The 12,963-nt window shown below is 44.8% G+C and overlaps 1 protein-coding gene across 2 annotated transcripts in view; it reads right to left on the reverse strand.

The window, feature by feature from the left end:
• heatr5a (HEAT repeat containing 5a) overlaps positions 1–12,963 on the reverse strand; it is a 32,847-nt gene that overhangs the window by 10,384 nt on the left and 9,500 nt on the right. Inside the window, exons 7-24 of one of the 2 annotated variants that reach the window (XM_050061614.1) lie at positions 12,392–12,552; positions 12,034–12,283; positions 11,791–11,946; positions 11,435–11,685; positions 10,947–11,058; positions 10,405–10,557; positions 9,618–9,717; positions 9,230–9,339; positions 8,100–8,269; positions 7,817–7,980; positions 7,415–7,520; positions 6,934–7,124; positions 5,035–5,194; positions 4,632–4,821; positions 4,338–4,507; positions 3,364–3,390; positions 657–801; positions 117–299 (exon numbers count right to left, since the gene is read on the reverse strand). In XM_050061614.1, coding sequence (XP_049917571.1) covers positions 117–299; positions 657–801; positions 3,364–3,390; positions 4,338–4,507; positions 4,632–4,821; positions 5,035–5,194; positions 6,934–7,124; positions 7,415–7,520; positions 7,817–7,980; positions 8,100–8,269; positions 9,230–9,339; positions 9,618–9,717; positions 10,405–10,557; positions 10,947–11,058; positions 11,435–11,685; positions 11,791–11,946; positions 12,034–12,283; positions 12,392–12,552 — 2,799 coding nt within the window. The remainder of the gene's footprint in view (positions 1–116; positions 300–656; positions 802–3,363; positions 3,391–4,337; positions 4,508–4,631; positions 4,822–5,034; positions 5,195–6,933; positions 7,125–7,414; positions 7,521–7,816; positions 7,981–8,099; positions 8,270–9,229; positions 9,340–9,617; positions 9,718–10,404; positions 10,558–10,946; positions 11,059–11,434; positions 11,686–11,790; positions 11,947–12,033; positions 12,284–12,391; positions 12,553–12,963) is intronic. The other variant, XM_050061615.1, reaches the window with a different exon arrangement.

Raw genomic sequence — 12,963 nt, forward strand, 5'->3', positions numbered from 1 at the left:
TTCAGCTGCACATGATGGTCTTCATCAGCCCCTCATACTGTCCCAGATACTTTTTCTCTCTGTGTACTTTTTCTCAAAGTTAGAAAACATGTTTGTACGTGACGGCCTGAACCCACCGGTGGTCGCAGACAAGACGTCCTTGCAGAGTTTGAGCCAATGTCCCAGTTTCCCGCTGGTGGCGCTGGATGCCATCATGTGGACCAGAGTCTCCTGGATGTCCTTCCTCAGACCAGGATCTGACTCCCGGTCCAACAGAGTGAACAGAGCTCCTTCTAGCCCCACCTCCTTTATGGTGACGTCTGCAGAGGGAGTATATATGTGTAATATAAACCGTGATGGTGAAAAGAAAATGCAATAAAACTAATTAAAACAATCACTGTGGGTCTGGCTGAATATGCTGCAGACTTTTCTTAAAGACTACAGACTGATCTTTCTGCTATAGCGGATAAATGCTCTGGCTTGTTTCTATTTCTCTCAGCTCATCACTACAGTGAAAAAGTTATTTATTTAGTTATTGAACTCTTTGTGTAAAAACCATATTAGTTGCTAATTATCATTTATATGTCTTCTTTAAGGTGCTTTAATAATAATAATAGTAATATAATAATTCTATGATGATCAGCAGTAACAGGACCGAGTGTCTCCGTGTGTCTCACCCAGCTGAGTGTTTTCTCGTCTGGGCAGCTCTTTGACGAGAGTCACGGCGTGTTCAGAAACCTCCACAGCCTCCCGCTGCACGAGCTGCCGCAGACACGCCACCACGGCCCGACGCAGACACAGGTACGAGCTGCACAGGTGAGCCTAAGACACACACGTGCAGAGGAGTTAACACGTGGACTGCAGGTGCACTCTGTCAGCAGGTTTATCAGAGGACACATGCAGCTACACACAGTGTCTCCTCCAGAAACCTAGCTCGAGTGATGAACATTTTAATGACTAATTCATCTGACAATTATTTTTTCGAATAATCCAAGGACTGTAAAAATTAAGATTACAAATTCCCAAAGCCCAAAGTGACGTCTTTTATCCAACAGTGAGAAATACGATATTCTCACAAAAAAAATTTCATTATAAACACACATTATGTCAATCTGCTAATTTATATGGTCTATTTAATATCATCAAGGAACACAACTAACAGTTGTTACCCCTGTCGATTAATCTTCTAATTAACTAATGAATTATTCTGCCAACAACGTCTCTGAGCTCAAAGTGATGTCATGTCAAACACATATTCAACTATCTGTCACTTTAAAGTAGCCACATGACGGTAAACTGAGAGATCATTTAAGATTCATTTATCAACCTCCCAGGATGAATCTTAATCAGATGGATGTGTGAGCTCATTCCAGAGGAAACACTGAGTAGTTTGACTGCAGGAGATAAAAACAGCCAACAGGGAGGTTTTGTTAAAGCAAACTGTGGGTTAAGTCGTGTTACTGAGTTAGCCGTCAGACTGCAAAGCAAACAGAAAATCCAAACAGAAAAACTGTGAGACAAAAAAAAGGTTCAAACGTTAAGCAACGACAGTGAGTTAATAACACGGCATCAAAACAGAGGAAAATGTTAAAAAGCTCGACAGAAAACTGTGTGACGTGTCTCATAATTAACAGATAATTAAAACTGTTTCGGTGACAGAAAACAGTTTGAAAGGAATCGTTCATCCACAAAATGACCATCTGTATATCAATAACTCATTTTGTGTCACACTGAATTCATGAATGAAACTTTGTTCTTCTCTAACGCCTCCACACAGTGAACGGAGAATCCAAACAGTCCTTTGGATGTATAACACCAGGTTGTTGGTTCCCCACTTTAGCTAATGTTTGCTGTTGAGATCATACATACAAATATAAATGTTTTTGTCAATATGGAGATGCTACATAGTGTTAGTTTGGTTCAGCTCATTGTACTGAAACCATTCAGATTTAGCAGCATGATGAAAATATAAGCAGAGACTCCCTTCCTCTGAAGCTGTCGTAAAGTCAGAATATGTGTCATAAAAATGAATCCACGTTATCAGTATTGTTTTAACAGGATAAAACGGTGTGTCGGTATCCTCAAGTGCCATGAAATGAGTGTCCTAATAGAACACATAATTGATATGTTATTCAAAGCCTAATTTTTATAGAAATAATATTCATACTGGTTCAAATAAACAATTTGATCGTATTTCTCATCTTTGCTGAGCAACAGCTTTGTGTGAAAGGAATTAAAGGCCTGTTGATTTCAGTGGCATAAGCAAATAATAACCCGGGCTACTAACTGAAGACTTAGGGTATATCAAAACATCTGTTTACAAACTCCCACACAATTTGTGCAGTCTAATCCAAATTTCATTTATCCAGTCGTATGATCAGTACTTCCCAAACACACGCATTTTCACTATAACATTAGGATTTAAAACACGTTAGTAATCTGCTCAAGCAGAGATCATACGCATCTGCTTGTTCAGGCAAGATCAGGGCACGCTACTCATTGGCAGAAGTGTTTTAAATCGTACTGTTTTAGTAAAAATACATGTGTTTGTGAAGCACTGAGTGTATGACTGGATAAATGACACTTGGATTTTACTGCATGAGTTGTGTGAGAGTTTGTAAATTAATGTTTTGTTAAAGAAACTGTGTGCAGGATTTAGTGGCATCTAGCTCTGAGGATTGCAGATTTCAACCAGCTGAAAGTTCTCCTGGTCAGAATACCTTCAGTGTTATTGTTCAGGAGGTTTTTATCAGGAGCTGAATTATCCACAGAGGTCTCGTCCTCTCCAAAACAATCAGCACAGGTGATTTTAACAGGTTAAAACACTGAATAAACCAGTTTCACATTAAAAATCTGCGTTTTTCCAACACTGTTCGGCTCATCGTGGAGGGACTGCTAGCTACAGTGTCCGATGTGAAAACACGAATGTTCCTATCTAGAGCCAGTGTTTGGTTTGTACGTTCTGGGCTACTGTAGTAACATGGCGGTGCAACATGACAGATTCCGTAGACGAGGACCTGCTCCCTATGTAGATATAAACGATTCACTTTTAGGTCATGAAAACACAAGTAAACATAATTATATTTAATTTCAGCCTACATATCCCCCTAAATCCTACACACTGGACTTTTTAACGTGCTCCTTGTTTACTTCAGTTCATGAAGAATGTTCGCCTTTTTAGGATTCTCGGTTCACCGTGGAGACATGACAGAAAATCAAAGTTTTCTTCATGAATTAGATGAAACACGCAGTGGGTAACTGATAAACAAAAGGTCGTTTTATGGGTGAACTACTCCTTTGGAAATAAAAGTGTTACGGCAGAAAGAAGCTGAAAAGAAAAGCCAAACAAACAGCAGCTTCAGGCCTTGCAGAGAGAGAACCTACCAACATGGAATAATCCAACAAGATCTCCTGCAAGACACAAGACAGGGTCAAAAACACACACACTGCTTACTGTACATGGACGACTACGCTCAGACAAACACGTCTGTAGCACCATGTAGCAGAAGTCTCAGACTCAGAGCAGGTCCTGTGGTGTGGATTATTAAATGGGTCCAAAAGCCTTTATTCTGATCATTATTATTGCACATTAGCCTTGAAGCAGCTCCTGTAGAGTATAACATGCCAATATCTCACTGCTCATGTTGAAAATATGATAGGGCTGTTAGGGATATTTTAGGAATAAGTCAGTAGAGGGTCTGAAAACAGGGTCTGCTAAATCCAGCAAGAAATTCGCCAAGTTGGCAACACTAAGCGCAGCGCTGTAAAGGAAAGGGGTGTGCTGGATTTACAATCAAGACCAAACGAGAGCATCATAAGCACAACAGTCATTTTATCTTGATTATCTTCTTTTCACAATTGTTGGAAGCTCAAACCATTATTGAAAATAAGATCTGATTGATCACCCAGCTCGTTTAAGTAGTTCACATGTAGTTTAGGTACAGTCAAGTGTAGTTCAGGTATATTCAGGCGTAGTTTGGGTGTAGTCGGGTTTTGTTCAGGTGTAGGCATGTGTAAATGAGATGTAGTATATGTGGTCAGGTGCAGTTCAGGTATAGACAGTTGTAGGTGTCAGGTGTAGGCAAGTGTAAATCAGGTGCAGTTTAGGTGTAGTTTAATGTAGTTAAGTGTAGTTCAGGTGTATTTAGGCGTAGCTTGGTTGTAGTCAGATGTAGTTAGGTGTAGTTCAGGTGTATTTGGGCGTAGCTTGGTTGTAGTCAGATGTAGTTAGGTGTTGTTCAGGTGTATTTGGGCGTAGCTTGGTTGTAGTCAGATGTAGTTCAGGTATAGTCAGGTGTAGTTAGGTGTAGTCGGTTGTATTCTGGAGTAGATAGTAGTTGTAGTTCAGGTGTACTCACACAGAGTGCAGGTACAAGGCTGGCCAGGTTGACGTGTGGAGGTGAGAACATGTGCAGCTGCTGCAGACAGGAAATGGCTCTGGCCTGAACCAGACAGTCGGGACCGTCCTGCATCACCCCACATCCAACCAGACAGCTGGAGCGCAGACCGGACACTGCTACACCCTCACCTGTCAGCACAACACACATCATTCACACCTGCTACACCCTCACCTGTCAGAAACAACACACATCATTTAAACACTTCCTAAAAATGACTCTGTTTCTGTCCTCAGGTGCGATTGTGGGCGATACCTTGCAGGTCGGGGCCCAGGCAGGTGATGAGGGCGTGCAGGCAGCGTCCCAGGCTGTGGTGCACCTCTGGGTGGGTGGGGGGAGCCGACAGGAGCAGGCGTAGCACCAGTGTGAAGGACGGCTCAGCGTGGGTGCGGTACAAACCACCGGACAGGTCGACCACCAGAGACAGACTGTGGAGGGACCAGGTCTGCACCCAACAGACACACAGAGGACATGTGGTCACGTCTTTAAACACTGTTTTAGGATTTAATTTGAGTTCAGGTGAGTGTGTGATGTCAGCGAAGCATCTATATTTCCACAAAACAAAGTCAGATTCCCGTCATGCGTCGATCTGGAGGTGAATTTTAGTGACAATCCACAAACGTGACGTCATACAGACAGATAGAACACGTGTGTGTACCTGGACCTCAGGTGAGGTGCTGTCCTGGCTCAGAGTGAACAGGACTCCCAGGCAGGTGGACAGGTGTTGAGGTGAGCTGATTCCTCCAGTGTAGCGGTACAGCGCCCCCAGAGCCAGAGCGTAGCCACTGCGAGACGCTGCATCCCGAGCCGTCTTGAGCCTAAACAGTCGTGATCAATACAGTTAGTGTAGTAATGTACTAGTAATAGAAGCAGTGGTCATTTTCAGAGATGTAGTTTTAGTTTTAATAGTCGGGTAAGGCAGGTCTGTTCTTACAGTAGCTTTAAAACATGCAGACACAAGTCTAAACACTTTAAATGAGCAAAGGAACTTGATTAAGGGCCCTTTCACACCTTGTTTGCTGCAGACTTCCTGACTTGTCGGTCTGAGCAAACCAAAAAAAAACAGGTGTGAAACCTTCCCACAGAGTCAACTGGGAGAAAAATAAAAAAAACTTCAACCAAACCAGGTCTGTATAAAGAAAACAGTCAATACAACGAGTGACAAAACTGATCACATCCTCATCTGATCAATAATAATAATATTACACACCTACAATACGACTCAACAGACAGATCAGCACAAGTTTAATAGTCGTGAAAAGCGAGGCGGGTGTGACATGACCAACCTGCACAACACAGATCTCACAGAGCAGAAACCCTTTGAACAGAGTAATGTGTCAGCTGGTCTAAATATAACACAGGATGTGCACACACACACTCTGCATCACAGCATCATGACTCGCAGCTTCAGACACACTCAGATATATCTGGATCTCAGTTATTTAAAGCTTCGTTGGACTAATTCTGGTTTTCTTATCTAATCGTCTGTGTGATGAATATTTTTGGATTATGACCTGATTTTTTTTGTTTGTGCTGCTGTTACTTTGAGATCGCAGAGACTGCAAATAGATTACAATGATTTTGTTTTCATCAGTGACAACTCTGCTTCAATACTCTCAAATATGTAATGAAATATACTGAAAAATATAAACGAATACTAAAAGAATCATCTCTATATTCAATAGAAAACAATGTGTAACTTCTGTAAAGCTCATTAGTAAATGACAGTTCCCAAAGATCCTCTCCTGTAGTGTCCACTCCAACACTGACTGCAGCCATCTACAACTGTGGTTCCCAACTGGTCCAGCAAAGGGGTCCAGATTCTTTATTAGTTCAAGGTCCACACAGTTTAATATATTCAGTGTCATACTTGCATTTGAACCTGTTGTCGAGCTAGTTTGCTGCCTCTGTCAAGCATCTTTCCGTTTGGCTCACAGCAAGAAACAGCTCTTGAAAATAAAAGCTCTGTGCCACTTGCAGGCCATTAAGAATAGACCCAGGACCCACCACTTAGGAACCACCGATCTACAACTACAGGAACACACAAATATGTGAAGGTGTGTGTAACGTCCAGGGCTGCAATGGTTCCTGTATTAGTGCCAAACCATCACAGTCTGGTGCACACAGCTGCACGCAGAATACACAGTCTGTAGAGTGATGCACCGAATGTGGAACCCAAAACAGAAGTTTCTATGGACAACTTTTAGCCGTACGCCGTTAGTTACATGTGCTAAGGTTAGCACAACAAGCTGATTGGCTGGAGTTGGAAGCACCACCAGCAGGTTCCCAGTCAGCCACAAGAGCAACAGAGAGAAAGGACGTGGGTGGTGTGTCGGCATCGCTCAACCATTGTACGTTGTCATTAAAATGTTTCTGATTTGTATCATGAAAACATTTGACCAAAATGTTCCCTCTGTCTCCAGCAGGATGATTGTGTCAGTCTTTGTTCTACTGTCTGTTCTAAGTACATGAACACATGTTGGGGTTTTTCCTGCAGTACCGATCTTACACCAAACTGTGACTTTAGTGTAACGTTACACCCCTAACGTCCACCTACCTGTCGAAGCAGAGCAGGGAGACGGAGACGGTGAATCCAGGATCTCCAACCACCTGAACCAGCCGAGCGAGACCTTCAGCTGCCAGACATCGCAGCAGAGGACTGGCGCTCTCCAGTGCCCCCGACAGGAGGGACAGTGCTGGGGAGCGCACCTCCTCCGGCCCCAGAGAGCCCCGGATACCACCCTGGTGCTGAGGAGGAGGAGGATGACTCAGGTTAGTTGTTGTTTTTTTTGTAGTTTGCCTTTATAAGCTGATGATATGTCAGAGGTTTGTGTTTTTCAGTGTGTAGTGGAGTTCTGCTGCCCTCAAGTGGACAACAAATATATGAATACAGCTTTATACAGAAGAAATGGTACAAGAGTGTGCAGACCTGCTCCAATTATAACCAAATATTTGTCCTGTACAGACAAACCTGCACTCAAACTTTAAGTGTCTGTACGTGTTAGTGGCGTAACACCTGATGTCGACAGGTGTCGTACCTTGAGTAGACTGCAGAGGGCGGTGCAGACGTGTGTCTGAACGGTCTGCTGGCGTTGACCCTTCAGCTGGTTCACCGTTTCCACAAACTGCTCCAATATCTTCACCCTGAGAGACACAGGGAGAATTTGTTATCTATAAATCTGGTTAATAAAGCTCCATCAAGCTGTGAACACGTGGATTCAAACCGGGTTAGTTGGGATAGAAACAGCGAGTCATGTTGAGGGGGCCGGCCGCAGGACAGCGACCTCTCTGTCATCAATACCTTCACCTCGCCGTGCTGTACCTTTTGTGCCAGGCCAGCAAGAGCAAAAATGTCATTCAGTGTTCAACTAAATCTATGTGCAGCGGTATCTGAAGACGAGGGAGTGGTCTCTTTTTTTTTTCATTCCCAGGTGAGTTACCTCTGAGCAGAGATGATGTGGGGGTAGAGCACTCCAAAGAGGCGGGTGGCCGTGGCGGTCAGAGCGACAGGAGGAGGAAGAGGAGCGGGAGCTTCATCACTCTTCTCACACAGACTGAAGACGTCGTTGTCCAGAGAGCCTCCTCCCACACTGCTGCCATGGAGCTGAAAACACACACACACACACACACACACACACACACACACACACACACACACAAACACACACTGTCATCACACTGCAGGGAACAGTTAGCATCCTGCTATCCTCCAGCACTCGATACCTGTTCCTCGATGTATCTGTGGTCGGTGTCGTGGAGGGCGGGGCCGACCAGTGGCAGGTCGTCATGGTGACAGAGGGGAGGCAGCAGGGTGACCTCTGAACAGGGCTGGTTCAAGTTGTCCTGACCGGACAGATCCGACACCAGCTGGTTCATCACCAAACCAAAACTCTCTGCGGGACGAGGAGAGACGGGAGAAAACTCTTTATGACAACATCATCGTTCTGAGAGGAAAATACTGAAACTGAAAAGTTTATGGACAAAACAAAAAACACAACCAGGAGATGTGATGAATATCATGAAGGAACAAGATAAGGAAGAAGAGGAAGAAGAATACGCCAAGAAGGAAGAAACTAAGGGCGGAAAGAAGCAACAATTATGGCTGTTCTGCAACGGTGACTCTGGGCCAGACATTTTGAGGAGGAAGAAGAGAAAAGAGGAAGATGAAAAAAGGAAGAGAAATGAGAAATACAGGAGGGTCAATCAGCACAACTGCCCAGGCAATAACTAATGTAGTAATAATAACTAGCCTATTTGTAGAGCAGTTTTCGAGCTGAAAACAAAGTGCTTTCCAAGGTGAAGAAAATACAAAACAAGAACGAGATCAATAAAACATAAGCATTTACATACACCTACATATAGACATAAACACCTGTAGGCATGCATACATACATATACACATTTGCAAATGTATACACACCCACACACACAATAAGTCTATCAACTGTCAGGAGAGGCCGTTCTGTAAAAATGAGTCCTGAGAAGAGATTTAAAGACGTGAACAGAGTCAGCTGATCTGATGCTCAAAGCCGAGGAGCCAGAACTGAAAAGGCTTGATCACTCTTTGTCTTTAACCTGAACCTCAAAAGACCCAGACTGGCAGTCCTGAGGGGCCTGTTTGGACGGTACAGTGTGAGAAGCTCAGTTATGTAACAAGGTGCCAGATCATTGAGAGCCTTGTGTGTGTGATTAAAATGACTTTAAAATGTATTTTGAAGGAGACTGGAGGCCAAAATAGGTGTGATGTGTGAGGATCGTTTTGTTTTGGTCAAAAGTCTCGCTGTGGAATTTTAGATAAGATGGAAGAGAGGGAAAAAGGAAAGAAAGGAGGAGTGAAGGAGGTGTGTTGTTACCTTGGTAGGTGTGTGGAGGCAGCTCAGCGAGCAGCTCGTAGACTCTCAGTCTGTAGATGATCGACCAGCTGCGAACTGAACTGCCGTAAGACCTGAGGAGGGCAGGAAGCCTGGACACACACACACACACACACACACACACACACACACAGATAACACACAGAGACACACAACACACACAAAGAAGAGGGCTTCAGAAGCAGGAACAGAAAAATAACTGTTATCACTGAAACTTGTTCTGGATTAGAGACCGCTTTACAGCTTTGGGATCTGTTTACTTCCTGGCAGCTACTGTATTCACAAACAATCCAAAACATTTATACTGTGCAGTTAGAAACAGTCTATAGAAATACTGTATTTGAAGTATTTTATTTTCTGAGGGACTGACCTGGTGAGCAGAGCCACAGCGCAGGCCAGAGGTGTGAGCAGACGGCTGATGATGTCATCGGTGACGAGCTCTCTGCAGTGCAGCACAAGGTTCTTCATCGCTGTTCAGACACAACAACACAGTCAGTTTCTCTTTCGTGTGTTCGTCTGTTTACAGCTGTCGTCATTGTTTACCTCAACTCTAAAATCACTGATAAAACAGAAACACCTCAAATATGCATATTAGATTTTCATTGGCTGTTTACATGCACACTAATATTCCACTTTTATTCTGCATATGACAATATTCTGAATTCGATACTGGTCATGTAAACAGCATGTTCAGTTTAAATTAGGGCTGTCAAAGTAACACGTTCATTTCAATTAATTAATCACAGCAAATATAACATGTTAAAAAAACTGACACTGAATAATCGTGTTCAGTGGTGCCCTTTGACCCGGTGCGTCACTGAAGGCCACGGTGTCATTGTCACATGATGGAGACAATGAGATGACGCTGCTCGGCCCCGTGAATGGAACATTTAAAAAACGACACTGAGTCAGTCTACCTGTGACCGACTCACTAACCCCCTGACAAAATGGACTGCGGACCAGTTTGGGTGGTAGAGCACAGGGGGACAAATGTGTCCAAAATCCAGCAGCTTTATTACGACACATCTGCCAAAATTCATTTGAACGGAAATTTTTTAAATAATTTCACAGCAAAAGTTGTAATTATTCATTCACTTTCCGTAACTGCTTATCCTGTTAGGGGTCGGGTAGGTGTTAGGCACTGTGTGTGGACTGACCGAACAGCGCCCCCGCACGTCCCTCCAGCGTAACCTGCCACGTGAAGTAGTCCCCTCGCCGCAACTCCATCTCCTGCTCCCTTAGTGAAGCGGGAAACACACACCGCCACAGGAGCAGCAGACGGGACAGGTGGTGCTCCACCACAGCCGGGCCTGGACACACACACACACATAAACAAAGCAATTAATAAAATGCCTACTGACCTACTGCATCCTAATTTAAATTATATTAAAACAGGCTGAAGCTGTTTGTGTAACAGGAAGTAACGTTACACTGGGCCTCTTCAGGGAAGCCATTTTATTCGAGGGTGGGAGGATGCTGAACACATGCACACACATACATGTACACAAATTAGCAGAAATTGTTATGCGTGAATAAACACTCATGTTGACCAGTGCTTTACTCTCAGCCTTTTATTTATTTCAGGAACGTAATTATACAGAAAATATTAATTTAAACAGAAAAAACAAGCGGCCAAACAGCCTGCTAGTGTGGCGAAGCATAAAGGTACAGTGACAGGAAGTGTTCAGAGGAGTTTTACCCAAAGTGATGAGAGAGGAGACGAGCAGCCAGCCGGCCTGAGTCCTCTGCACAGAGATGCGACTGTTCTGAGAGGCTGAACGCAGCAGGTCTTCAGCCAGACCCAGCACCACCTGCACACAGAGCAGGTCAGGTCACTTTAGAAACGGAGTCAGTTACTGAATACAGTTAGTTACTTCATCCATTTAAAAACACATGAAGTCTATTCACTAAATGTGAGGATTAAATGTAGAGGAGCACCTCACACAAACCAAGCAGCCCACCCGACCAAAGTCGACCCCCCCGCCTGGCCTAAAGCATCAAGAATTTTAAGTAAGCGTATTTTCAATATGTTTTTAAAACGACAGTGGCCTTAAAAAAAACACCCTGCTAACGTTACAATGAACAGCACTGAAAATGAAACCGGCTGCTACACTGTCTACTGATCATAATGCTGACACCATCATGGCATGTTGTTATGTAATTGTAATATGAGCGTAATTTACCCACCGTGCCTTTGGTGTGCGGTATTCCCAGAGGACAGTGCTGCACCGCGGCCACCAGGGCGGCGACGGCGGCTCCATACCCAGCCACAGCCTCAGGGGAAGACTTTAGCGCCACCAGCCGCTCAGCACAGCGATCCAGCAGCAAGGAACACTGGGACGGCATCGCTGTGGCGACGCAGCGCAGACACCAGGCGGCGGCCAGACAGGCGGAGGCTGCAGGGTGGAGGAGGACGGAGATCACCGTGTCCAGGAGGGCTGCACGAGCAAACAAGACGCACCACTTCAACTTCCTGCAGTTCATTCAAAGGCAGCAGATGATATTAATACTCTTTAATCAAATTGAGTGTGTGTGTGTCCAACCTGTGCTGCTGTCAGTGAGGAGGGGGGCGGCGGTGGATCCCAGTCCCTGTATGAGTCCTCCCAGTTCCAGCAGGCAGCAGACCAACACATGCTGACTGGCTGAGACGTCTGCAGACGAAACTCTGGTCTCCATGTTCCCATCAGTCAGAGCTGCATCTAAACACACACACACACACACACACACACAATTAATAAGTATGTCACGTATCCACAGATGAAAGTCTTTCGTCCCTCTCTGCTCACCGATGGCTCGTTTCTGCGACGCCACAGCGAGGCACAGCTGTTTGGCAGCGTTGGTCTGAGCCTTCTCCCCCAGCAGAGACCCCAGGGTGCTCCTCAGGATAAAGGAGACGCAGCGGCGGGTCACCACGGCGTCGCCCTGTGTCTGAGTGGCCCTGCTGTGGGACGCCAGCTCCATCAGCAGGGACAGGAAGGCCGGGAAGTTCGCCTCCAACCAGGAGCCGCCCAGGGTGGAGACAAAGACCACACAGGCCTGAAGGGAAGAAGGAGGAGGAGGAGGAGGAGTGTGTGATGGTGAGTCTGGGTAACATCATCTGTAAAATCAAGTAAACTGAATTCACTCGTTGCCACAGCGACCCACCTGTGTGACCCCAATGCGGATGTCCTTGCTGACGGAGCTTGTCCCCTTCAACATGTCCCCGCTGGCTCGGAGGAAACCAGCCCCACCACGTAGGAACCCCCCCGACAACAGATCCATCACCTCCTCCAGGGAGCTGCGACCCCGCCCACCCTGCCTGGGGGCTGATGGGAAAAAAATAAGAAAGATTGTGAACAGTTCATCATCATATCTTGTAACATAGTAACATAGTGTTGGTCGGCTCTGATTGAAGCACAGAGTTTTCACAAACGGGTGGAGGACATTATTGTAGCACTTTTTTTTACATTTCCCCTCCTGGTCACGTGCTGCAGAATGCTGCTTTGATGGTTTAGATTTAGTTTTAATTCTGCAACACAAAAACTCATTTTTTTGCTGCTTTTATTGAGTCCAAACTTTAATTTTAAAGAGAACAAACTGGTCTTGTCTTACAGTTTTACAGCGCAATAATCAACTCTCATCAACTGAAGAGTGCTAACTTAAAATGTGTGGTTTAATTGCTTCTTTTCTCCATTTCATGATCATTTTTGCCAAAGACGGACTAATTAGGGGTTCAA

This window comes from Epinephelus moara, chromosome 14, assembly GCF_006386435.1.
Source record: "Epinephelus moara isolate mb chromosome 14, YSFRI_EMoa_1.0, whole genome shotgun sequence".
Classification (NCBI taxonomy): domain Eukaryota; kingdom Metazoa; phylum Chordata; class Actinopteri; order Perciformes; family Serranidae; genus Epinephelus; species Epinephelus moara.